At 33.0% G+C, this 27,808-nt stretch overlaps 1 protein-coding gene across 1 annotated transcript; it reads right to left on the minus strand.

The window, feature by feature from the left end:
• Nucleotides 1-391: 391 nt before the first annotated feature.
• Nucleotides 392-27,720, minus strand: LOC134855240 (solute carrier family 25 member 44-like). The gene is made up of 7 exons (XM_063871702.1): nucleotides 27,494-27,720; nucleotides 25,804-26,049; nucleotides 15,886-16,039; nucleotides 12,747-12,861; nucleotides 3,248-3,437; nucleotides 2,372-2,506; nucleotides 392-858 (listed from the first exon to the last, which is right to left on the minus strand). Exons 1-7 carry the CDS (start codon nucleotides 27,714-27,716, stop codon nucleotides 671-673), a joined length of 1,251 nt encoding a protein of 416 aa, XP_063727772.1. The 5' UTR covers nucleotides 27,717-27,720; the 3' UTR covers nucleotides 392-670.
• Nucleotides 27,721-27,808: the final 88 nt, after the last annotated feature.

Genomic DNA, 27,808 nt, shown 5'->3' on the forward strand with positions numbered 1-27,808 from the left:
TCAGGTCTTTTTGCGTCATTGTCGTTTTCGTAATAGGTGAGCGCAATTTGATCTCCTTTCAGCAAAAAAATTTCAATTGAACCAAAAAAATGGAACGCCAAACTGCAAAAGATCATATTAGACGTGAACCGAAAAAAAATCACGACTTGGATAATGTGTCTTCACTGTATTCATTGAGACTTAAAACCTTAAATATAGCAACATTTAGAACCTGATTTTTCAACTAATTTTTAAAAATAGAGGCTTTTTTCATGAGCAAAGCAGTTTTTCGGGTGTTCGCAGTATCTGATCCTCCGTGATAAGTTTCGTCAACGTTCAGCAACCACTGAAAAACTTTGTAGAAAACCGCATTTCTGGATAATACTTTATTTCACAAGATATCATCCAAAATAACTAGAATGAGAGAAATTCAAAATAATATAAAATCTGTACATCGCTATAAAATTGAACTTAAATAGCAATGAATTTGATATAATAATTTGAAATGGGGTTGCATTCATAATAGACAAAACAGGTGAACTTTTTTTACGATCACCCAACGTTATAGTTATGGGCAAGATATCATAACTAGAAAAAACCAAACTTCAATGTCGCTTTGATTAAATTTCTGATAAAGAAGTTAATTTGGAAATGATTTATTCCGAGAAAAACAGCACAGATGATATTACAGCTACCAATTGAAATTCTTTTTATTCTCTGAATTTAAACTAAACCGTTTTGTCACTTCATAGGTTAAGGTTATAATTAGGGAGGTTATAACTGCATTGAACATTCTGGCCCCCACTCCTTTATGCATTCCGTGTATGAGACCTTCGCTTTCAATTAGACTCTTCATTGTTGCAAATGCACTCGGCTGACCTGAAAGAAGGAACATGATCCATGACAATGCAAAAAAACGCAAAAATGTTATTTAAACAACAATTTTTTGGACAGCAAGACCACACCGTGTATTTTGTGAATTTCGAGCGGACTCCGCAACAAAACGACGCTCTCTTTGTTCTTTCTTTTTCTTTGATCGTTCCGACAAAACTTTTACATTTTTATGGACTTCTCTCAGGATTCCAGAGACCTTTAAACACCCAATTATGCACCTATCCAAAGAACAGTTTGGCCTCGTAATGTGTTGCCAAATTTTTCACAAATTTTGAAAAATTATGGAGAGGAATTTGTATGTTGGTCATTTCCCTTGAGACTAAATCATCTTAACTTATTTTTTTTTACAATACAGCGCTGAAATTAGAATCTTCGTAGGCAAAACAGATCCATGGATGATTCCCTCGAAGGAACCAAAATTTATACCAGCCAATCAAAACTCCTGAATTCAAATATCTGAAATAATTCTATCAAAAGCGTAGCACCTAACACATGATTTTAATCTATAAGTGGCCGAGCTATTTGTTTTGTTCTCGGCAAAAATATGAATTGCACCCAGTTTCATGTCGTGCTCGAAAAAAAACCATTTCACATTCACATCAGAGCGATCACACATTTAATAACTGTTGGTCGTCTATTAACATTTTCAACTATCTCACAAGCTACTTTTAGTTCAGTGGCATATCGCATCTGCGGCCAATTGAGGATGCTTTTGGAAAACCTTTACTTAACACACGCAATAAGTCTTGACAACTCGTGATATTCTTTACTAATCAAATGACGAAAAAGTAACAATTTAATCCAACTTTCTGAATTCAAATATAAGAAACAAGAATGCTCGTATCAGAGCAAAGCCTTGATTGTTTCAACTATCCACAAACTGGTTTGAATAGTTTTTGGCTAATGAAATATTGAAAAACTTTCTAATTTAAGCTGAACTCATTATTTTAAAACGATTTGAGAGCTCTAGGTGTCTTATTCTCAAGGAACCTGGTTATTTTCAACGGACCACTCTATCATAGTAATACCAGGACAGCTTATCATGCTACTATCCCAATTGAGTTAGTCTTTTTACATTTGCAACTAAAACTAACTGAAGCGCATGCCTTAATTGCGAATGCCAAGCGGCACGCGTGTATGTCGCTACAATGCCGCGTGAAATACTTAGTCTGTTCAGATAGTTTCAACTATCTTACCAACAAACTTGATCTCAGTGGCGTTGTACATTTGTGATCAAAATTTGGGAGTTGCTTTTCAGAAGAAAAAAATATTGTTACGTCTACTCTCGAAATGTAAAAAACAACATGACGAAAACCAAAACTGAAAAATTAATTTCAACAAATCTGACTCAAGCGAAGTTTGATTTCGAACGCAAAAAAAAGAAAAGTTCAACACCCATTTTAGCAACTCTTCTATTTTACACAAAAAGAAGATACAAGGCTAACATCTTTATTCTTACAGGAGTGATATGTTAAATCCATTTAGAAACGTGTCTTACCTTCCACTTGCATTCTGGCCCTGATGACGTCCAGTGGGTTTGTGAGGTAGGAAGAGGTGAGTCCTGCTAGGGGTCCAGTGATGCAGTTGCACAGAATAGTCGGCATCCACTCTGGCTTCCGACTGCAGATCGCATCTGAGCAAATCAGCCAAAATATCAAAACAGCTCTGTGTCGAGAAAAATTGAGATTGATTAGTCTGCTATCAGACTGAATTTGAGGGCTTAGATCGATAATTTTGATAAGATTTTTGCTCAATGAAACGATCGAATCAAATTTCCGAGCTCGCCTTAACCATCAAAAAGACTCATTAAAGATTGATTTTTTAGTGGTGCAACTGAATGTTCGAATGCTGCACCACTAATTTTTTACCCTAGTCAATTTACATTGAGTAGAAACCCAATTAATTTAATAACTAACAGAAAATAGCCAACTGACAGTTGGAAGATAGTAATGAACGCAAGTAAACAGTAAAAAAAACACTGACTTTAATGAAAAAATCTATAAAAAAAACTTCAACTTTCAAATTTCCAAGAAAACAATAGTAGCCCTTTAACTCTATAATATTCTTGAACATTTTATGATTGGCATTTTTCTGATAAAATTAACCCAACTTGAGAAAACTGGATCAATCAGTAGGTAAAGTTTTTAATCCGCTGGGAAATCTTAAAAATTAAATTCCACTTTCGAAACTTGAAATCGTTCACGTTTTTTCGCGTTTGTATTTGGAGTGCTATTTACGTCATACTCAGATGAATTTCAAATGAACTCAAAAAGTGCATATATACCTAAGTGCATTCATAAAAAAATATCATGACCTATTAAAGAGTCTTCACTACGTTCATTACTCTTAATCAAAATTAACTAAAAAAACTAACCATTATATATTGAGTAAAACTGCCACCAGAGGGCAGAGTTTGAAGCGTACAGAAACATGGAGGAGAAGTAGCCTCTATACACACCACAAAGTCCATACTTGGAGTAGACTGTCCTGGCCACGAAGAAGAGAGAAGTCCCCTTGGGAATGATCACATCTCCTATACTGTGCACACGCATGTCACGACGAGCCTAAAACAACAATAATTCGCACGTTGAAACTATTAATTATTAATCGAGCACTTCCAACTGCATTTAGGCTAGTGGCAAGTATACTCGCTCGACAATCCGAAGAATTCGGGATCGATACCCATAAGAGCGGAGTCGCCTTTTTTTGATATTGGTCTGAATAAAAAAACACCCCAAGCATATATACTCCATGAACAAATATATATTCCGAAAAATAACAAAATTAGTGATCTTATCAGCTATTTCCCCCTATATGATATCTAAAACAAATGATCTCAATATTGAGAAAAGTCAACTGTTAAGCGTACACGAACTTGGTACTACAGTGCTGATTTAAATTAACCGGACAAAACGAGCTAAACTTGAAATTTAAAACGCGTTTTTCTCAAATTGAGTTGAGTTCAGGTGAATAACTTATGAAGACAAAACTTGCTTAAAATTTTAGCAGAATTAATATAATGTAATTTGTGTTGCGAATTTCGGGCCCAAAATTTTACCCACAAATGGGTCATTTTGGCTTTTCTTAGTTTATGAAAAATTACGCTAAAATTACCCAGTCGATCAGAGACATAATTATATAACAGTGATCCCGTTACATAGCCCAACAAACTTTAAGGAGGGTATATTCTCCAATAAAAATTGCGAACCGTTAGAAACTTGTTTTTAAACAAAAAGTTTTTATTTTATATAGTAAAAACGACCTATTTTGTCTATCAAACAAAAATAAATTAACTTGAACAATGTTTTGGAGATTATAACCTTCTTAAAGTTTGTTAGGCTATGCAAGGGGCTCAGTTTTATATTATTATGTCTGTGATCGACTGGGTAATTTTGGCGTAATTTTTTATTGACTAAGAAAAGCCAAAATGACCCATTTTTGGGGTAAAATTTTGGGCCCGAACTTCGCAACACAAATTACAGCATATTAATTCTGCTAATTCTTCATAAGTTTTTCACCTAAACTCAACCCAATTTGAGAAAAACGCGTTTTAAATTTCAAGTTTTGCTCGTTTTGTCCGGTTAATATAAATCAGCACTGTACTATGATAGTGATCCCTTGAGAACAACCAAGTCCCTTGAGAATGAGCCACTTAGTCCTCAAATCGTTCAATAGTTATAGGTTTTCCATTCAGAAAGATGTCGCAGAACTTTTTCAAACAAATTTTATGTTCCGTTATCTCGTAAAACTTTCCCCTTGCCATTTTTGATGAGAAATAAGTTACCCCCATTATGTTTTTTGAATCGTAAAATAGGTACCCTTACGAAAGATTGGTCACGCGAAAAGGAAATTACGATATACAGGTCCCGCATGCAATTATTCATTTCAAAAGTCTCGATAATTATACTGATACAGAAACGTATGAGATTAAACAATTTAATGGCTGTATTGTTTATTTAAGAAAAAAGGGTCGCTACAACTTACTTTACAAATTAAAAACCATAATTGTATTAAATATTTGTCATCAAAATTCAATTTTAGATTTCCTTGAACTCTCCGCCTTATAATGGGTTTACATTAAACCCTTATAATGGGTTTACGAACGTTTTACGAAATATCAAAAAGTATCATTTAATTGAAAGTGTACAGCGACATCTTTCTGAAAGTCGAAATCATACTTGTTAAACGATGTGGTAGCTCCAAGTGTATTCTTCTCAAGGGACCTCATTATTTTCAAGGGACCACTCTATCATATTAGTACCCTAAAATAAATAAAAGCGAGCATTTTTCTTGATATAAACAATATAGTAATTACAATTTTTAATCAAAAAAATTTATGACTCAACATAATTCGCGAGCTTTTTGAAGTGAATAATTTTTGCAAAAACTAGTTTTCAAATTATTACATGCAAAAAGTAAACGGGGGGACCTGTCTATCATAGCTGCTTTTTCGAGGGACCACTCGATCGCAGTAGTACCACGAATTTTATACCTTATACATAATAAACCTGTTACTGTGTACCGAAATCGCAGTAGGGGCGCGTCTGAAACACACAAAGAAAAGTCAACTTGACTTTTTTATTTATGCCTTTTCAACGAGCTTTTCAACTAGTTTTGTTTTTTCTTCACAGATGTTACCAAATTTGCAGAAAAATGAACTGAAAATCACTCCATTTTTGAACAAAAACACGATATACATGTTACAATAGAAGCCCTCTATTATTTTATTGCAACGATGGAAACAATGAGCGCACTTGTTATCTTATTCGTTGTTTTTCTAATCGTACTGATTTATTTGAAATGCAACCGGCGACATTCGAACTTCGGCAGAACTAGAACTAGTCAATACTTAAATGAGTCAGTACCACGTCATCTTCGTCCTGATACTCATCCTTCAGAATTGGCTCAGTACGTAGTTCAGGAGGTGTACTCAAATCTTCGACCTGTCGATTTGCCATTGGCCGGATTAACTGCACGCGAAGCCTGTAAGAGACTAGATGAGGTTTACCAGGCATGCGAAGCCAGTAACAAACTGGGTTGTATAATCATAAATAAGTTTATGCTCGATCTCGATGTCAAACGTGCAATTATTAAAATGGCCAATTCACGTGGCTGGTTTTGTCTCGATATGGAGAACTCATTTGCAAATGGAAATGGGAGAGCTGGACAGTTTCCTGGATTTATTATAATAGAACTTTAAGCCTTTGAGTTTTTTTTATAATTGTTATCATAGGAACGGCATTCATACTGTTTTCATAGATAAATTCTCTGATTAAAATTTTCTATAACATTAAAATACTAAAAAAATTCTTCCGACGTTTTCTTTTGTAATGAGGTTTCCCACATTTCTGGAAATACAGATTATTCAGCACTTTTCGTTTTGCTACTAGAGCACTTTTAAGTCGTGATTCGGACTGACTGCAACTAATAACTCGGGGATATGAAAATTTCTTCTTTGGATTGTGAGGGCGTCAAAAATATGAAGTTGCTGTTTATATGAAAAAACTCAAAGCCTCGACTTCAAACTTGAAACTAATCTATTAGCATCTTAGAGTAATATAACAATTGAAACTTTTCGTTTTTCAGGGTTTCTTTTATGTTCTAACCAAAATTTTTCCAAAGCAGTTAAAATAATACAAGCTTCGAGCGACCAACTCGGACAGTTTCGGATCTCAAGCAATCAAACAATTTAGTCGCAATCTTTTTTCACAACCGATCCACGGCCGAACAACTGATTGTTTCTCAACTATAACTTCGATGAGCCGAGACTTTCTTCAACCATTTCTGCCCTCAAAAAACTATCATATGACCATCGACTGGAACAATCAATTTGATGTTAATTAATTTGAGAATCTTAAGCAATGATTGATAGATATTTTAATGCAAATAATTTCGAACAAGCTCTCTGCTGTTTGATTATTTTTTCAGATTTTAAGTTGACGAGAGAGCTGAAGCATAAAAAAATTAATTCAAAGCAAACTTACATTTTTGAAATAGAACGAACTGAAATGGCTTTACTTCGATAAATCAGAACGAACAGAAATAGCTTTACTTTGATAAATCATTCGACCTTATTTGAAGTTTGTTCATGGTACCTGATGCTGCGTAGAAAAAAATCTACAAAATCTGTCTGATCAAGTTTAAAATCGGTTTGGTCTTCAAGTACAAAATTCTGTTTGGTCGTCGGTTACTAAATACAAATTTAATGCAGTAATTAAAAAATATCTTCCGATGTGCTGTAAACAGAAAGTACTTTAGAGCATGCTGTAAGGCTTTTATGTGGAATCCACTGGCTTTTGAGCACAAAACTGTGCTGACTTTTTCATCAATTTTGCCAAGTAAAGTTGTTTCGACCGTGAGCAAACAGTAGCAAAAATTATTGATGTCCAGATAAACCTCAAACCGTCTCAAGTACTGCAATAAAACCTCAATTACCTTTTTGACTTTATTGATGCAGCCAAAACATAACAAAATATCGAGTTTTGTTTCAATTTTCCTTACATTTTTTAGGTCAAGCATAAGGTATACTTGCAGAATATCAACACGATTTTATATACAGAACTGTTTATACAATTCTTTCATTTTTGGTCACACTTTTCATAAGCGGAGACATGTTTGCACATATCAGTTGATAACTTTTGGGATTGCTATGAAAGAAACTTAAGCTTTTGTTGAGATCTGTTTGGTTGAATTGCAGCTTTTTGCATAGCGGCTAAGCGGAATTTCGCAACACTTGCGATACAAACAAAACCACGAAGTCGAAAAACTCAAATATATCCAAAATACTAGATGTACAAAGTTGTTCAGATGCTTGTCTCGAATGGTCTGAAACTGAGTTCATTTGAAGAACACATGCAAAGTAAATCAATTGAATGTCAAACTAGCATTAGAAAAACAAAAGCAAGGAAGAACAAGGATAGCCAGTAACTGAGCAAGTAGCACAGAATGTTCCGACCATAGACTTATAGAAAAAAAAATTTCTAATAGAATTGTATTCTATTCTATTGTATTGTTTTGTAATGTATTGTATTGTTTTCATTAACGTTTTTTTTGGCGTGGTGTGATAAAAACGGTTGAACAAAAACTGGGGATTACGCATATTCGACAGCCATTTTAAGATAGGCAAAAAGGAAAACAAATTTTAAAGATAAATAAATCGAAAAACTAAAAAAAATGTTGATAAATTTTCGAACTTTTGAAAATTCTAATTCCATAAGGCGCTAAAAAAACTCAAAGTAAACTAATATTACCCAAATAAAACTAAGTTTTTAGGTTTTCAATAAAGCTATTGTAAGCTTTTAAGCAATTAAAATAAGACTGCTCGCTCGCTTTATTCGCTCGCAATAAGACGAAAAATGAAAAGATTTAAGCCATCTCGACACTGGAAAAATTTCGTCATTTTTTTATGTGGTTCGAATCACGACTCTAAGGGCGCCTTTTATTTGATATATCATTCAACCTAGTCAGATTATGATTTGTGGTACCTGATTTCGCGTTGAAAAAAAAATTAAAACTGACCCGAATACAAAGTTCCTCCCCATTTTCAATGGTCGGAACAAAATATATTAGTAGTTTCAGACCTTTTTTTTTCTTAAAACCATTTTGTCCGTAATAACAAAGGAAAGAGACAACAATTTGCACACCATATAAGCTTGGGAGGAACATTGTCTTGATTTTTTAAACTATTTTTCTTCCAAGCAAAACCATCGCAATTGGACGAGTGGTACATCATATTAGAGCCCTTTCAGTGAAAATCGAACTTTCAAAACTTCCAAAAACTTTTGTGTTGAGAAGAACAGGTTCAAAATATATGATTTTTAGTCTAGCCGTGAACGAATGAGCATAAGCTCAGCTCTTATTTTAACCATGACAACAAAATTTTACTGAAGTAAATTTAGTTTTCGAAGTTTCTTGTCGCGCCTTTTTAGGAATATACATTTAAAAATTAATTTATATATATATTTTTTCAATTTCTTTTGCTTCTCTATTGATTTTTTTGAAAAAACTGTAGTCGAATAATCCTTTCTTACTATTAGTAACAAATAGGCTTTAGATTTTTAGCCCTCTCATCATACAAGGAATAAAAAAATTAAGGTTTTTAATATTGTGTTCGCAATTTTCTGTGCTTCTTCAACAGCAAACAGCTATCCTTGTTTTCGGATGCATTTAGCATGCGTGTCAAAAATTAGCTTCGTTCATCAAAATAAAAAAGACTAACAGATTGATGACCAGGAAAGAAGTCTAATTTCCAATTACAAAACACACGTGTTAACATCTTCAGATGGAAATCAACCATATTAAATGCTAAAAAAAAGTAAGACAAACCAAAGCGGAAATTTTCCCTGAACTACTTTAAGAAATACACCAACGACGCAGCCCGAATAGTAGGCGTTTTAACCAAAATCATAAATAAACCAAAATCATGAATAATTGGAAAAACCGTCATGCATGGGGTGTTTTCAGATCAATTTTTGAGATTTAAATAAAAATTTAACCGTAATTTTTTAATACCTCAAAATGATATAGACTCACTCAGTTGATTCAACTTCTAAAAAACATATACCAGCGATCATTTTTGATAAAATTATGGGGCTTTAGATTTTGCGGGTGGCGAGGTTTTCTGCATGGCGAAGTGCTGCGCGTTCAAAGTAGGTCCAAATTGATTTGAGGCAAGCTAATTGGTCATAATTTCATATAGACTATTGGAGACTATTTTGTTCTGCCAAAACGTGATCGAAACCAGTTGAAGGGCAGTCAGAACATCCATCAACAATTTGCCCAAATATTTAATTATATTTCTGACTTTCGAAGAAAGCGACGCACTATATGGGCTATAAAGTGACGCAAGTTGTGTGCTTGGCGTTTTTTCTCCCTAGACAAATATCTATACAACTTCATCAGAAAGATATTGCCCTGCGCTGAAAATAAAAAAGGCATTTCCCTTGCGACTTTTAATGCGTAAGCGGCGAATTAAATTAATTTAAATCAAAAGGAGGTACTAGAAGCAAAACATATCATTTATTTTTCCGACTTTCGAAGAAAGTGACGGAATATTTTTTCTCGGGTGGTTTTGTCTTCTCCAGAAAATTTTCATTTTTTTACCTAGCAATTTTCAAGTGATTTATTTTCATATCATTCGAAAATTATTGTTTTCTTGAGCTCATTTTTGAAAAGATAATTCAGCTGAGATCGTACTTCGTTATGGGGGTTTCAAATTTGGGGGCTAATTTGTGATAATTCAAGCGCGATATATTTGGTGCTAATAACGCTCAGGCGGAGATTTAATCCGTCTTAGAAATTGTTCCTAATTCAATTGAAGCAAACTATTTAGTCTATTTGATACTTTGCTTCAAGCAAAATACATCACTTTATTTATCACATAACATGTGGGGGATGATTTACAAAAAAATGCAATTTTTTGCTTTTTTGAAAATTTCATCAGTTTTTTTATCTTTCTTTTAATAATCCATAAATCCTAAAAGGCAGTTAAAACATTCATAGGTACGCGCTGATACGACTAGTTTTGTTTTTTACATATAATTAAATTTAGAAAACAAAATTGTATCATTTTTTTATTACTAATGTAGGGTTGATTTAATTTCTCCAGTGTTTTTCTTATCACGAAGAACCCTTAAAACTCGTTATTTAGAGTCAAATTAGCAAATGCATGCTCTTTTCAATTCCAAAAATGAATTGATTTCTTGAGTTCTTAACAGAATTATTATTATCAACTGATTGTCTGATAGCATGAACCATATCGGAAGCACAAGAGACTAAATCGAGGCCTCGTTTATTTTTCATTGACGTCATTCGTCTCGCTAGGAAGAAGACGAGGACAAAAGAGCCAACGAGCAACCCACCAAGCTGCATCAATTGTCATTTAAAGCGCGGTCCCTTTAAAATTTCCAAAAAAAACTAGCTTATTTACTTTGAACCAGTAAAAAAGTCAGTCAAGGGCGGATTTAGTCAATTAGCTTATCGTATTTTAGCAAATAAGAGTTGCATTTTTTTTCCAATTAAATCCTTTTGATGTTAATCCAGTTCAAGTCTTTGATTTGAAGGTTTTTCTCGGGCCTTTACTTGGCCTTTCGTCTTTTTTAGTTCAAGTTTGCAATAGATGGTTTTACAAAGTGAAAATCTACGATATTTTTGTTGTTAATCGTGATTCATATTTTTAACATGGAAAAAAAATTTGAATGCAGTTCGGCTTTTATTTGAAAGTTGTTCTTATTTTTCGAGTTCATGAAGAGGCTGTTTTTTATTTTAGGTCCTATTTATTCAGCTATTCATAAGTTTTTATTTAGCTTCTATTTAAGAGTGTTTTTTATCGGGGAGGCTCTCTTAACAAATACGATAGTGTTTACGGGATTCGAAACAAATAAGTAATGTTTTGTTTTTCAAAGTTTTCATTAAAGTAACGAATTAACTTGAATAACATTGCGTCTTTTTAATTCTTTCGGAGAGTTGAAAGATGAAAATGGCTAATATCAGAAAAATTCGAGCACCAAAAAAGTCTGCAAAAATATCAAGTTGTAAAAGGAAACGAAAAAATAAAAAACAGAACTTTAAAAACGTGAAATTGTAGGGTTCAGTTCTTAGATTATTTCTGAGACAAAGGCGAAGCGGAGCTCGCATCACTTGCGTTAAAACGCAATTACAGCATTGCAAACTAGCGAATAGAAAATAAAACTGAAATAACAACAGAAAATACATTTTTTATTTAAAAAGCCAGCATTAAAACAACATTTAAAAAACTTTTACGGACCGGCTACTAAGCGGACAATGCGTAGGTAGATGAAAAGGTAGCCCATTGAACCAAAAATAAGAAATTACTATAAGAAGTTAAAGTCATAAAAAATTTTGAGAAATTCAGTTTTAAAACCTTGAAATTTTGCAAGACAGACTATCTGATTTTTTAACCAATCTTTTTTTTCACACAAATCAAGGTAAAACAGCCGATAAAACATAACCCGAAAACAATTTGGCGGAAAAAAAGCTTTTAAAAGAAAAAAAAACAACAGCAACGGATAGCCGGTTACTGTGCAAGTAGCACAGAATGTTCCGACCTTCGTCTTAAAAAATTACAACATTTTATTTTCAAATTAAGCTCGCTTCTTCGGTGTGGTGCGATAAAATGATCATAACGATAAACTAGAGCTTAGGCATTTTCGACAGTCTTAGAAAAACACGCAAACTGAAAAACAAAAAATCAAGCGCTAAAATGCTGAAAAAACTTACTTTCCTGAAAAAAAAAGTTGTTACGGCTTGAATTCAGCTATTGTAAGCTTTTAAGCCATTAAAATAAGCTATTGCAAGCTTATTTATTCGCTCGAATTAAGACGAAAAATCTAAAATTTCAAACCAGTCTTTCTCAAAACTGGGAAATTTTTTCAAAACTTTTAAATGTCGTTCTAATCACGACTGAAAGAGCTTTATAATAATATATCATTCAACCCAGTCCGATGATTATTTGTGACACCTGATTTTGCGTGAAAAACAAAAAATTAAAAAGCACAAAAAAAAATAATAAAACACCCACCGAATACAAAGTTACTCCCCATTTGCAATGGTCAGAACAAAAAACAAAGTCAGGGCTATTAATTTTATAAGTTACAGGAATACATCAAAAACACTTGCATGTGCGATGAAAAATACTGACAGCACAAGAAAACTCCCCGATTGGGCAACTGAGCCGACAAGACAAGCAGACAAATGAAAATCCGGCAATTCAATTTTTCGCGGAAACAAATTTTCAATTTCATACATACTAAAAAAACAAGGTTAGGTCGGGACTCGAACCCCAGACATTAGGTAGTGCGAAAAGAGCAGTGAAAAACATGTAAAGGAAATTCTTTTCTAGCTCCACCACCAACCGTCATCATCATATGCTGGGAGAGAATGTCCACTGGAACTGAGATGGTTTGTCCGACCAGCGAGGCCAGAGCACCGGCTGTGATATTCTGAGCAGTCCTTCCTCCTCCTACCGATCTAATAAAAGTCTGAATATAATAATTAGGTAATTTGATAACTTGATTGAAAAATGATAAGGTGAATTACCAGTTAGAATACAGGTTGGAGGAGATTCAAACAAAGCTCGCCGCGGTCAAGTGTAGAGGTATCATATTAAGGCTCTTCCAGCTGAGATTCGGATTCCAAAAATATCGCAGTCCAAGTTATCTCAGTGTTCGGTAAATGGGTCAGATTTTTTTTTTCATTTTTCAGGCTTTTTCACACGATGATCTTGAATTTCTTATGTAATTTTGCGGCACAATATTTCACTTCAGCTGTTATCTCTAAATTCTTGCCACCCAGTAAGTAAATCGGGAGTAACCTCCCACTCACACAGACAAAAAAAAAGAGCTTCCAATCACTTACGATGCAACGAAAGCATACCATTGCAAGCTACTAAATGGTCAGTGAGATGAAAAAAACTAAGTGGAAAAAAACTGGAAATACTAAAAGCTCTATCAGAGAAAAACAGACGAGAAACACAACCACTAGCAAAAAGCACACTTTTGATATTTTCCGAACATTTACTAAGCGAACAACACGTCGGTAGATGCCAATCGATCCGAAAACAAAAATAGCAAAGGAAATTGTCATAAAAATCAACATTTTTTGGAAAAACGAAAAAAATTCATTCTCAGAAAAACAGACGACAAACACAACCACTATTAATAAGCACGCTTTTAGTATTTTCCAAGTGTTCACTAAGCCACAACACGTTAGAGGCCAATTGATCCGAAAACATTAAAAAAACGAAAGGAAAGTTGTCATAAAAATTCAATTTTTTTTGATATACGAAAAATTCAATCTCTGAAAAACAGACGAGAAACACAGCGACTAGCATAAAACAAGCTTTAAGTTTTTTTTAAGCGCTCACTAAAACTACAACTCGTAATCAAACGCCAATTAATCCGAAAACTATAGGTCAAAGGAAATGGTTCTCATTTATAAAAGCGATCAAAAAGTTTGAACTTTTAACATTTATACTACCAGCCGAGCTGGCTTATTAAAAACATGAATTATCACCTTTTATCCTCATATAAATGCAAGAGAAGTTCACTAAACGGACCAAACAAGAGACGAAATCAATTGAAACCGATGAAACAAGAGCCGATATCTTTTTTGCCGAATAAAAATTCTAAGAGAACAGGAAAAATACCAGTCAGGTATAGTAATTATGAAAAACTACAGGAGCTAATGAACGACATTTAAGACTATAATGTAAACTGGTTACAGTGCAAAAAAAATTGTGGGTGGAAATTAAGCCGAGAAACTATAAGTCGACAAACTATAACACGACTAATCAATATTTCCCGGAAACAAAATTTGAGACACTGAAAAAAAAAACGTGAGGCTGGGACTCAAACTCCTGACCTTCGGTCTCAAAAACAATTTTATTACCTCCAGGCCAAGTGCGATGAGGCCTCGAAGTTGCTAAGGTTCGATAATAAATCAACAAAAAAAATCAGCAATACCAATATAAGAGTCTTCACTAAGTTCATTACTCTTAAAAATTTAACTATTGATTCTCAAATTGGGCAAAATTCATCCAAATTTATTTAGAAAATTAAATTCCATTTTAGAAACTAGATGTCGATCACGTTTTTTGTGAGCTTCACAGTTTTGCTGTTCGTTATTAGAGTTTGCCTTCCTTTTAACAAAACTGAACTAAAAAATCATAGGTCACACCGCGAAAAAAAAACAAATTTCAGCGTGAAGAAAAAAACATGACGATGAATGCAAATTGTGTAAGTCGTGATAGCTTCTTTGTTACGCCAATTGATTTTTCTGTTTTTTGTTACGCCATTTTAATATATCAGCGAAATTTTTGAGCAGGTTCAAATTACACTGATTCCACGGCTTCAGTGTACTATAATATAAACACAGTCAGTGCACAACAAAAGTGCGGATTTCATACACAAATATTTTACATTATTCACTAAAATCCATGGATTCCGCGGGATTCGTCCCAAAAACGTAAGTTGCGGAGTCCGTGACTTCGTAGTATTGACACCACGTGCCGTCATTGCAGATGTTTGGTGACGGATTCAGTGTTTCCGGAATGGTCACAGTTCACGCAACAGGTTCCTAAGAATCTATGTAAAACAACAGCCTGTGCCCGGAATCCGTCTATGCTATGCAAAAGTTTGCTTTGCAAAAAAGCAAAAAAGACACACCTACACTTCGTAATGAGAGTCTTCACTGCGTTAAAGACTTTTAAAAACAGAAAAAAATCAACACAATTCTGATACCTTCTTAACAAAAATTTTGACCAAGTATATATGGGAGTAAAATAAAATCCCGATTTTGATAGCGTAGGGCATGCAGTTAATTTTCAGCAAAAATACGGAAAGTGAGTCAGCGCGAATTATGAAATATTACTGGAAATTGCCACTATATGCAAAACAGAGCAACATTTCAGACTGCAATGCACAATTTTTGATACACAGTAAAAAAAAACACTTGCAAACATCTACACGTTGCTATAAAATTTTAACGATATTTAAAGAAAAAAAACTTTTAAAAAATATACTGCGGACGAAGCTGTTCTTTTCAGACACATACAAAAAAGGCAAAAGAGATCTTTAACGTTGAAAGAAAAAAACATGTCTGAAAATGAAAAACGAATTTCTGATAGTGAAAACCAATCAACAATGAGGGCAATTTAAAGTAGATAAAAACCAATGCGTTTAATCTGTCAAATAAAATTAGAGCAGCAGACACAGTGAAAATGAAAATGAAGTTGGATTGGCGCAAAAAGACTGGAAACTGTAAAAGAGCAAGAATCGAAACAACGTTTCGTGTTTGAGATTTACCACAGACAGTTATCGACATTTGACTTTCAAATTTGGCGGTCAAACGATTATTTTGCCAATTAATTATCTTAGTTTCTGCTGCCATAATTGTAAGCGTAGTTTGTCAATATAGTGTAGCAAACAAACCAAACTGCTTTAAATGATAACCCAATTAGTAATTGATGATTGTTTTAGTAGAAGTTGAACTTACCTGACCCAGTGTTTACTGTACTCGTATGTTAGAATGTAGCAACACCCTGAGAAAGCACTGGCCATGTAGACACTGAATCCACGGTACAGTCCAGAGACTCCTTCTGATTTGAGGATCTTGCGGAATGCATCGCGCCCATTCAAGTATCCGGCGCCTGAAACACAACCACAAACAGTTCACACCACACAATTCAGAGGCACAAGTATCATTTGTCTGAACCATCAAAAAACAGCTGCTAATTGGATCAGAAGGCTATTCTCCTCCAGCGCGAAGGAAAAGTCATCAAAGCCATTTAAAATGTCCAACACTGACATTTTTTATCGTTTATTTTCTTCGGATTTGTAATTCATGAATTCCGATTGGTTGACAATACTTTCGTACATTCGGTCTTTAGTACATGAAGGACCCTCAACCCTCCCCCTCCCCCCGGGTTATACTACTTTATCACATAACTTGAAACAAATACTCAGGGAGCAGTGACTGTACTTAAGATAGTTCATGCTATTTGCAGTGGAATATAAATTGAAATAGAAACTGAAAACAAATTGAGCAAATTCATAGAAAAATTGAACAAAAAAGGGACTTATTTTAATAATGAAGCCTGACTTTATAATAAAAGCCATTGGCACAAGTCAAATCTTTTTGGCGTTGGTACGACTGTCAATTTTGTGTTTTATGACTAAAATTACGTCTATGTGCCAATATAAGCTGTTGTAAATTGTATTCAAATCCGATCAATTAATTGAAAGTCGAAGGAAGAAAGAGAAATAATAGCTTTGAGCCATCGTTAATGGTTGAACATAGCCCATAGATAGAATTGTTAATGAATTCAAGGAAAATAACTAGAAAAAACAACCAACAGGCAGCTGGGAAAAGAGCAATGAACTCGAAAAAAAACAAAAGACTGATTTTCTTCAATTTTTAGAGCTTCATAGAAAAGCATACATCAGTTGAAAGAGTCTTAGAAATTCAAAAAAACTTCATAAATCTTTTATGATTGCTAATTTTCCAAAAGGTCGAACCCAATTTGAGAAAACTTGACAAATAGATAAAATTTTATCCCATTTTGAAAATGAAAGTCAAAACTCACTATCTCAACGTATGCGCTTTAATTATCCGAGAGGGTAATTCGCCTAAACTTCTCAATTAAAATTGAAGCGAACTTAGGAAAAAACCAGAAGCCAAACAATCAAGTCAAAGTGAGCCTAAAAACACAACCCCAGAAAGCGAAGATTTACATACCCGTATTTAAATTTAGGCCCATGTAAAAGATTATAACGGGTTACGATGAAGATTTTTTGGCGTTTATATTTGATTATAACGACCAATATTAGTTAATTAAAGGATTTATGACCGATTATAATCGTTATACTTTCCAAGATATTATTATCTTTAACAATCAATTATAACTGGTTATAGTTCCTGTAAAAAAGTCTTAATATCGATTTTAACATCTTAATTCGCTAAAAAGCTATCACACCAAAAACATCTCAGAATGGTTATAATGCTATCAATAACGAAATCACAAAACATCTTTCTTCTGTCACCTTTTGGTCCATCAGAAAAAAAGTTTTCACCACGAAAAAAAAGTTTCGTAGACATTTTTTCATATCAGATGAAAGATTCCAAGGGTAGGTAAAAAAATTCTAACGCTAAAACAAACTAAACATCAGAGTAAAATGTGTGCTTTTACTTTGATGGAAAAAAAATTGAGCATCATGAACAAAAAAATTAAGAGAAAAAAATCCATGAAAATGTTTTATATTTGAACTGATTTCAAAACTGTTACACTGTTTTCTTTTTCAAAACGTCACTTAAGCCAAGCTCTATGAGAAGCAAAAAATATATGCAACTGAGAAGCAAGATCGAAGACAAAATTGGCAAAAAAAGGAGTTTACTCGATCAAAATGGATTATATTTCGAAACAAAAAACAAATAAAATGCAATACAAATAACCAATTATACTCGAACCCAATTTGAGAAAACTTGACAAATAGATAAAATTTTATCCCAATTTGAAAATAAAAATCAAAACTCACTATCTCAGCGTATGCGCTTTAATTATCCGAGAGTGAAATTCGCCTAAACTTCTCAATTAAAATTGAAGCGAACTTAGCAAAAAAACCAGAAGCCAAACAATCAAGTCAAAGTGAGCCTAAAAACACAACCCCAGAAAGCGAAGATTTACATACCCGTATTTAAATTTAGGCCCATGTAAAAGATTATAACGGGTTACGATGAAGATTTTTTTGGCGTTTATAATTGATTATAACGACCAATATTAGTTAATTAAAGGATTTATGACCGATTATAATCGTTATAATTTCCAAGATATTATTATCTTTAACAATCAATTATAACTGGTTATAGTTCCTGTAAAAAAGTCTTAATATCGATTTTAACATCTTAATTCGCTAAAAAGCTATCACACCAAAAACATCTCAGAATGGTTATAATGCTATCAATAACGAAATCACAAAACATCTTTCTTCTGTCACCTTTTGGTCCATCAGAAAAAAAGTTTTCACCACGAAAAAAAAGTTTCGTAGACATTTTTTCATATCAGATGAAAGATTCCAAGGGTAGGTAAAAAAATTCTAACGCTAAAACAAACTAAACATCAGAGTAAAATGTGTGCTTTTACTTTGATGGAAAAAAAAATTGAGCATCATGAACAAAAAAATTAAGAGAAAAAAATCCATGAAAATGTTTTATATTTGAACTGATTTCAAAACTGTTACACTGTTTTCTTTTTCAAAACGTCACTTAAGCCAAGCTCTATGAGAAGCAAAAAATATATGCAACTGAGAAGCAAGATCGAAGACAAAATTGGCAAAAAAAGGAGTTTACTCGATCAAAATGGATTATATTTCGAAACAAAAAACAAATAAAATGCAATACAAATAACCAATTATACTCGAACCCAATTTGAGAAAACTTGACAAATAGATAAAATTTTATCCCAATTTGAAAATAAAAATCAAAACTCACTATCTCAGCGTATGCGCTTTAATTATCCGAGAGTGAAATTCGCCTAAACTTCTCAATTAAAATTGAAGCGAACTTAGCAAAAAAACCAGAAGCCAAACAATCAAGTCAAAGTGAGCCTAAAAACACAACCCCAGAAAGCGAAGATTTACATACCCGTATTTAAATTTAGGCCCATGTAAAAGATTATAACGGGTTACGATGAAGATTTTTTTGGCGTTTATAATTGATTATAACGACCAATATTAGTTAATTAAAGGATTTATGACCGATTATAATCGTTATAATTTCCAAGATATTATTATCTTTAACAATCAATTATAACTGGTTATAGTTCCTGTAAAAAAGTCTTAATATCGATTTTAACATCTTAATTCGCTAAAAAGCTATCACACCAAAAACATCTCAGAATGGTTATAATGCTATCAATAACGAAATCACAAAACATCTTTCTTCTGTCACCTTTTGGTCCATCAGAAAAAAAGTTTTCACCACGAAAAAAAAGTTTCGTAGACATTTTTTCAAATCAGATGAAAGATTCCAAGGGTAGGTAAAAACATTCTAACGCTAAAACAAACTAAACATCAGAGTAAAATGTGTGCATTCACTTTGATGGAAAAAAAATTTGAGCATCATGAACAAAAAATTAAGAGAAAAAAATCCATGAAAATGTTTTATATTTGAACTGATTTCAAAACTGTTACACTGTTTTCTTTTTCAAAACATCACTTAAGCCAAGCTCTATGAGAAGCAAAAAATATATGCAACTGAGAAGCAAGATCGAAGACAAAATTGGCAAAAAAAGGAGTTTAATCGATCAAAATGGATTATATTTCGAAACAAAAAACAATAAAATGCAATACAAATAACCAATTATACTCAATTATATTTGTACCCAAAAACAGATTGAATAATTAACATTTGATTGAAATGTTCGATAAATAATTTTAATATTTGAAAAAAAAGAGATTAAAATCGATTAAAAATTTATTATAATAATTTTTTTCTCAATTTTCTCAAAAATATTCGATTAGAAACGCTTAAAACTAAATGCAGGCCCTGCAATCATTTAGTTTTACAAAACTCATTACAAATCAATTCTCAATTTTCCAAGTTCAAAGAATGAAGCATATCAGTCTGTATTTTTTTTATTCAGGAAACATTTCGACTTTTTGAGAAAAAAATACTTTAAGAAAATACTTTTTAAGAGCCCAAAAAACAGCGATTCTTTTAAATCCAGAATTAACATCAAAAACGAAGAAAAAAAATACCATAGTCGATAGAGGATAGTTCTCTGCATGGTTTTCGCAAAAAGAGGGTACCTCGCAAAAACTTGGAAGACAAAGCATATTTTGCAAAAGCATTGAAAGATCATTCAGGAAATTATAGGAACACGAAAATCAAAACTTGAAAGCTATTTCTAAATAATTACTTTCGATATAATTTGGATTTAAGTTGGCATCACTTGAACTACTAAAAGGTCAATTAGCTTGAGATGTTTTGTATGTTGTGTTCAAATGAGTATGACCGAAAAGATTAATTTTCATTCCCTTTATATTGCACGTTATATTCAAAACAGAAGCCTTTTTTTAAATATTTTCTTTACTTCATTTATTAAAGTACTTTTTACACTACTTGGTTGTTCTAAATCCACAAGTTGAGAAAAAAAGAACAAAGTTATTCTAATTGCTTCATCCACATCAAATTTTAATCTTGTTCTTAAAACGTCCTCAAAGCTTTTCCATTAGGATTAAAATAACACTTTATTCAAATGAAGCTATTTTCATATTATCAATCTTTCCCATAATAGAAAAAGCATTTTGAAGGCATTCGGTTGACTTGTGTCATTTCGAATTGCACTATTGATGGGAAAAAATTGCATTCAAATTCCATACAAAAGAAAAACAATAACATCTTTATGAATTTCAATTATATTTAAAAACTTTAGCGGAAAAGGGATTTTCGTTCAAGCCCCGAGGATAGGATTTATTCAAAAATTACAAAAATAAAGACACTTATTGTTTGCAGACGGTCTTCAATCAGTAAAAATTTGTGAATGCGTTCCAAGGTGAATGGGTCAACACAACACGTAACTTCAATCAACCTCAAAAAAATTAAAAATTAACTGCGGAACAAAAAAATCCGATTGCTGTCTACATAGAATAGAACTTCCTTTTCACAATAAAAAGTTTGAAAACCCTCAAAAATTGTCTGCTGTTTGCTTAAATAACAGTCGTGTACCGAATTTAAAATCTAAACTGGATTAAATATAGTTCAATTAGTTCAAATATAGAACAATCTGAGCGGTAGATTATAGTCTAAATTCAGAAAGTCAAAAACAGACACGTTGTTCTCAAAACATGATTAATTAGAGTCCGCTACCCTATTTTCATTAACTCACTTCATTACTTTTCCCTTCTTAATTTTCTAAATAAATCTTGATTGTGAATTTTTCCTATTTCAAATAAAAAAAACGTTCAGCAAATTTTCAATTACTTTGAAAATTGTCTGTTTTTTTACAATATCAAGATTAACCAATTAGCAATATGACTATTTTTAGGTGTAGCTAACAAAAAGGAAGCTTTCTTCTGTCGCAGAAAACGGGCACCAAAAGCGCCGAAAGTATGCGAGAATTTCTTACAATTAAATTGAGTCATCCCAAAATTGATCCAAATTCAGAGAAGTTGATACTGTGAAAACATTTGTTTTCATCGACTGGGAATAAAATTGAGGCTAAGCGCCGAGCATTCAACAAAAAGGCGGTAAACTGAGTTTAATTGAGAAACATCTCTTCCAAAAAGCTGATTAAAAATGGGACATGACGTGGTACAACTTTCAAAGCGACTACAGACACCGCGAGCAATTTGATGAACTCACGATTAATTTATTCAATTTAACTTTAAACAAATCAAATCAAAAACAACAAAAAAACTGCGCGAAAAAAACAAGAGTACCTGATTTCTGCAAAAGTAGCAATAGATGGTTGAGACCAAAATCGAATTTATTTTTTTCAATTTTGGGTTGTTTTTGCGAGTAAGAACATGACGCAAACTAAAGCAATAGCAAATTAAGTATATTCGACAACTGTTCTCTTTAAAAAATTTCTCATTTTTGCAAATTATATTTTTGAATTTAAAAATTATTGTCCAGGGTGCTAAATGGAACAAATTATGCTAAATTGAACTAAGTTTTTCACGTTTTGAACAAAAAAGATTTTCCTGTAATAACACACATTAAAGCGCTTTACTTGCTCGAATTTAGACCGAAACGAAATTGTTGACACTGAGTAAAAACAATGAATCGTTTGTAAGGTAGTTCGAATCAGGACTGAAAGGGATACAATATGAGTTAACACTCAACTCATTCTGATAATTACTAAGGGCACCTAATTTTGCGCTGCAAAAAAGTAGAAAAAAAATAAAACAGCGGAAGACAAAATTCTTTCCCACTTTCAGTGATGGGAACAAAAATCCCAGGCAGCAGACCACAGAAAACAACGGATGATTTAATTTTTAGAAAATGTTCAAATAGCGAGTTTGCATTCACCAATAAGCAAAAAACACTGCATACAAGGGCTTCAAAATGGTAGAAATCGAGCGCTTAATAAGTATGCGAAAAAACAACTGAAATTAACCCGTTACGGGTTTTAATTCCAAATTATGAGTCGTTTGTATTTCGCGATAACCCACACTACCTGTAGTCTTAGTTTCTTACAAAATAACTAATACTAAATAATTAAATACCAGATATCTATGAATGCGCTGTGATGAAGCATATTCAAGCAGAAAAAACGTATGCTACTAGATAGCTCGCCAAAAAAAACTTAAGCAAAACCAGAAAAAGTTTTTTGGACCTAGGGTTGGCACACATGTTGTATGAATTGGAGTAACTTCAAATCAAATTTTTTTTCGGAACTGAATTATTCAACACATCAAGCCTTTACTTCATTTGCACTCTGCATCTAGACAACCCTACAAAACCGAAACACAAATTCTGTTTTTAAGACAAAATCTTAAGAAAGAATAGTCCATGAAGCTAGCCTCCACTAATAAAAAAAAAGCTAGTTTCTGAACACAGAGGCAAAGCTGCACTTCGCAAACACAAAAGCAAAAAAAAATAAAAAACAGGAGAAGAAAAACAAATCAAAGCTAAGAAGAGCCAAAACGTTACGGCACTCAAAACTAAGACAATTTGAGTAAATAGCAGTAAAAATTGCGCCGTGTGGCTATAAGTACCTCAATAACTAACCAAAAACAAACAGGAGACTATAAAAAAAAATGCTAATAAATTGCCATAAAATGCTATACCAGCAAATGTTAATTAAAATTGACAAGGCCACCAAGTGTCAGGGTTGAGACAAAACGTATTGGCTGGAGATTAGTAGTATCACGTTTGCTTGTGTGAATCTTTTTAAAGCTAATTTATTAGAGGTGCCCACCTTTATAACCTTTTTCAGGAACATCGGAGTTCTATCTGAAGACTCAGATTCCTTAACTGAAGAACAAGTTAAGAATTGCTATCACGAAATCAAAGGCAGCTAAAGGCTCAACAACAGTGAAATAACTCGAAAAACTTTTTTCTTTGAAATCGAATAATTAAAAAACAATAAACCTACGCAAAAAACTTAACGGTGCCTTCTTCGAAGGCACCGAGGGTCCAAAAATGGGGTCAAAACAGCTAAATTTTGTGTTTAAAACCAAGTTACTAAATTTCGCATAAAAGTTTTTCCTGTTTTTCCTTTCCTCGCTTAACTTCGAACTTGCGCCACCATAATACCTCTGACACCTACAAATCGTGATTGTGAATAAGACTTCTCTTTACCTATATTTCTCGAAAAGTTTCTGAGTGAACAAAAAAAACACCAAATTTTTGGTACCTTTAGAAACATTTTTGCTAGCTTGTTCAATCAGGCAAACTATGTTGAGTTTCACTTCAACTCGGGTTCAGTCCTTGTAGGTGCTGAGAGTTCAATACAGATTTGCCTGGTAGTGCCATCATCAAATGTTAGTTTTCTTGAGTCCTTGCTTTTTGCAAAAAAAAAATTATGAATAAACATATTTTTTTCTCCAACAAATTGTTGACAATACAATGAAGAATCATATCGAATAGACTAAATCAATTTAAACATTAGTTTCTCTTTCGTTGTATAAAGGACTGAATAAAAGCAGCCAGGTGCTCTGAAAAAGGTACAACATACGCTTAGAACAGGTAACACTTTTGTTCCAACCACTGATAATTAGAGGGAAAAAGTTTTAGCTTTTCTTAATTTCCACACAAATCAAGTACCAAAGTGGTCATCTAATTCGATTGATTGATGTATCATACTAAAGCTCTTTCAGTCGTGATTTGAACGATAAACATTAATATCCAAAAAAACTCAATTCAAGAAAACCAGGTTTTATTTTTTGTCTTTTAGTCTTATTTCGAGCAAAAGAGCTAGCGAGCAAGTTTATTGTGGGAGAATGAGCCATGGAACTTTTACTCGAGCCCTGCAAAACTAGTTTTACTCAGGTAAAATTACTTTTCCAAGAATTTTTAGCGACCCTAATTTTTTAAATTAACTTTGTAATCTGCCTCACCAAAAAAAAACGTTTATCAGATGAAACTTTTTAAAACGACACAAACTTTCTTTGAGGTTTCTAAAATCACGTGACCTTATGCCATAGTTGTTTTTCACCACTGCGATAAATGATCGGAACAAAAACTAAGAATCGAGGAATCTACTTAACAATTAACCCCCTGTACAATCAGAAACCAGCAAAATTTGATTTATAAATAAAAAGCTCTACAACTAATTTACTGCTTTTATTTCTAGGGGTGGCAATTCTTCAGTAGATACCATAGGGGGTCGACTCTTAAGTAGATCCGAATCAAGTCGTGCGTTTGATACATGATTATCAGAATGGTATGGTTTGCAGATGTGAAAACTTGATTAATCTGAAACGGAACTAAAAACGGCAGTTTTCCAGTTTCGTAAAATTAAAGCAAAGTTAAGGAAAATTGTGATCAATTGAGCAAGCAATCTCACCGCTCCTCACTCCGTAATAACCAATTGAGCTATCTCCCCCCAAGCAAAAAGGTTAAAACGCTACAAAAGACATTATCAAATGCAATCAAATCGTTTGTAGGTTCATAGCTCGCAATCATTTGACCGACTGACGTTTATTTTACCCGAGTGTCGAGAAAACTTTTTGTTTGGACGAACCATGGATCAGGGAAAGCAAGTTATCAGGGCTGGTGCTTTAAATTTGTATCTGTAAACCGGAAATTGTTCTCTTCGGCGCCTTTCTAACGAACGCAGTGGCAATTTTAGTAATTTTTTCACTTTTGAGTTTTTTTATTGATTGTAATTTATCGTGTTCCACATTCGTTGGAGAATCTGACTCGTGATTTCATATCATTTAAACTACTTTCAAGTGGCTATGGCTATTTTCCAGTTTCCCCCTTTCAAATACAATTTTGAAAAGCTTATTTTACCTTGTCATAATGCAATGAAATTCGGTGTGGTGAAAAAATCGACAAAAGTAAGCAGATTTGTTCTTCATACTTTACAGCGTAACATCAAGCATTTAGCCGTAATAACACGTAAAACAATCATAAAACTCGGTATTTTGAAAGGGGGAACTGGAAAAGAGCCGTGGTTATAAACATGCCTCAAGTACCTATTGAGCTATCTACACCCGAGTGGAAATGGGGGCGTGGGCTCATTTGATCCGAAAATTGTTCATACGGCAGTTTGCATGAAAAAATGTCGCAAAAAAGTGTTTATTTGTTGATGATGACACCTTTTATTGATGTTTAGAACATCAAACGTTATTTTAAATAAATTGGCTTTCATAAATTGAATTACACAGCATATCATAAGGGGGGGGGGGGGGGGGGTACTAGAAAAGAGCCCCAAGAACGAATCTCTAAGCCTACACAACTCACCACTCTTTTCCACCTGCAACCGTGTCTTGATCAATGTCGTCGGGTATATCAATGTCCGTATAATGAAAGAATTGCCCAAGGACAGCATGGCGAAGTTACGCATGTTCATGTGTTCGAACCCTATCGGAGTGTATCCCTCCATTTTAAGTTCGGATCCGACACTCGGATTTGTGCCGATCAAGTCTGAAGCTGTCGTCATCTCGGGAATCGAACACGCCGACTCATCGAGACGAACTGGCTGCATCTCTACGACAACAATTATTCCGTCAAAATTATTGAAAAAATTATTCCGTCAAAATTATTGGAAAAGTTATTCCGTCAAAAGTATTGGAAAAGTTATTCCGTCAAAATTATTGAAAAAATTATTCCGTCAAAATTATTGGAAAAGTTATTCCGTCAAAAGTATTGGAAAAGTTATTCCGTCAAAATTATTGGAAAAATTATTCCGTCAAAATTATAGGAAAAGTTATTCCGTCAAAAGTATTGGAAAAGTTATTCCGTCAAAAGTATCGAAAAAATTATTCGTCAGAATTATTTTAAAAATTATTCCGTCAAAATTAACGGAAAAATTATTCCATCAAAAGTATTGGAAAAGTTATTCCGTCAAAAGTATTGGAAAAGTTATTCCGTCAAAATTATTGGAAAAATTATTCCGTCAAAATTATAGGAAAAGTTATTCCGTCAAAAGTATTGGAAAAGTTATTCCGTCAAAAGTATTGAAAAAATTATTCCGTCAAAATTATAGGAAAAGTTATTCCGTCAAAAGTATTGGAAAAGTTATTCCGTCAAAAGTATTGAAAAAATTATTCGTCAGAATTATTTTAAAAATTATTCCGTCAAAATTAACGGAAAAATTATTCCGTCAAAATTATTGGAAAAGTTATTCCGTCAAAAGTATTGGAAAATTTATTCCGTCAAAATTATTGGAAAAATTATTCCGTCAAAATTATAGGAAAACTTATTCCGTCAAAAGTATTGGAAAAGTTATTCCGTCAAAATTATTGGAAAAATTATTCCGTCAAAATTATAGGAAAAGTTATTCCGTCAAAAGTATTGGAAAAGTTATTCCGTCAAAAGTATTGAAAAAATTATTCGTCAGAATTATTTTAAAAATTATTCCGTCAAAATTAACGGAAAAATTATTCCGTCAAAATTATTGGAAAAGTTATTCCGTCAAAAGTATTGGAAAAGTTATTCCGTCAAAATTATTGGAAAAATTATTCCGTCAAAATTATAGGAAAAGTTATTCCGTCAAAAGTATTGGAAAAGTTATTCCGTCAAAAGTATTGAAAAAATTATTCGTCAGAATTATTTTAAAAATTATTCCGTCAAAATTAACGGAAAAGTTATTCCGTAAAAATTATTGGAAAAATTATTCCGTCAAAATTATTGGAAAAAAGATTCCGTGAAAACTATTGGAAAAATTATTCCGAGAAAATTTTGGAAAAATTATTGCGTCAAAATTATTGGAAAAAATATTCTGTGAAAACTATTGGAAAAATTATTCCGAGAAAATTTTGGAAAAATTATTGCGTCAAAATAATTGGAAAAAATATTCTGTGAAAACTATTGGAAAAATTATTCCGAGAAAATTTTGGAAAAATTATTGCGTCAAAATAATTGGAAAAAATATTCCGTCAAAATTATTGGAAAAACAATCAAAAAACAAAAACAATTGGATGATATTTACTTGATTGCAACAAAGTTTGTTTCGTATTGTGCAGTGGTGAAGAATGTTTCCCAACTGTTCTATCATTATGTTCTAGGTTTCCTCTCCTACTGCTGATACTGCTATCTGATATTTCATTTGATGATGCTTTTCTTTCTGTCTTTGAGACTGATGGCACCACTGTTGTTGAGTCTAATTTTGAGGCAACGGTTTCACTCGACTGATTCGATCTTTCATTGCTCATCTGAAAAACTTATGTCATCAGGATCATAATTTAACAGCCAACTTAATCTCTTTATTGAAGCGTTAATACCCGACTCCTAGAAAAAAAGAAAT

This window comes from Symsagittifera roscoffensis, chromosome 10, assembly GCF_963678635.1.
Source record: "Symsagittifera roscoffensis chromosome 10, txSymRosc1.1, whole genome shotgun sequence".
NCBI classification, from domain to species: Eukaryota; Metazoa; Xenacoelomorpha; order Acoela; family Convolutidae; genus Symsagittifera; species Symsagittifera roscoffensis.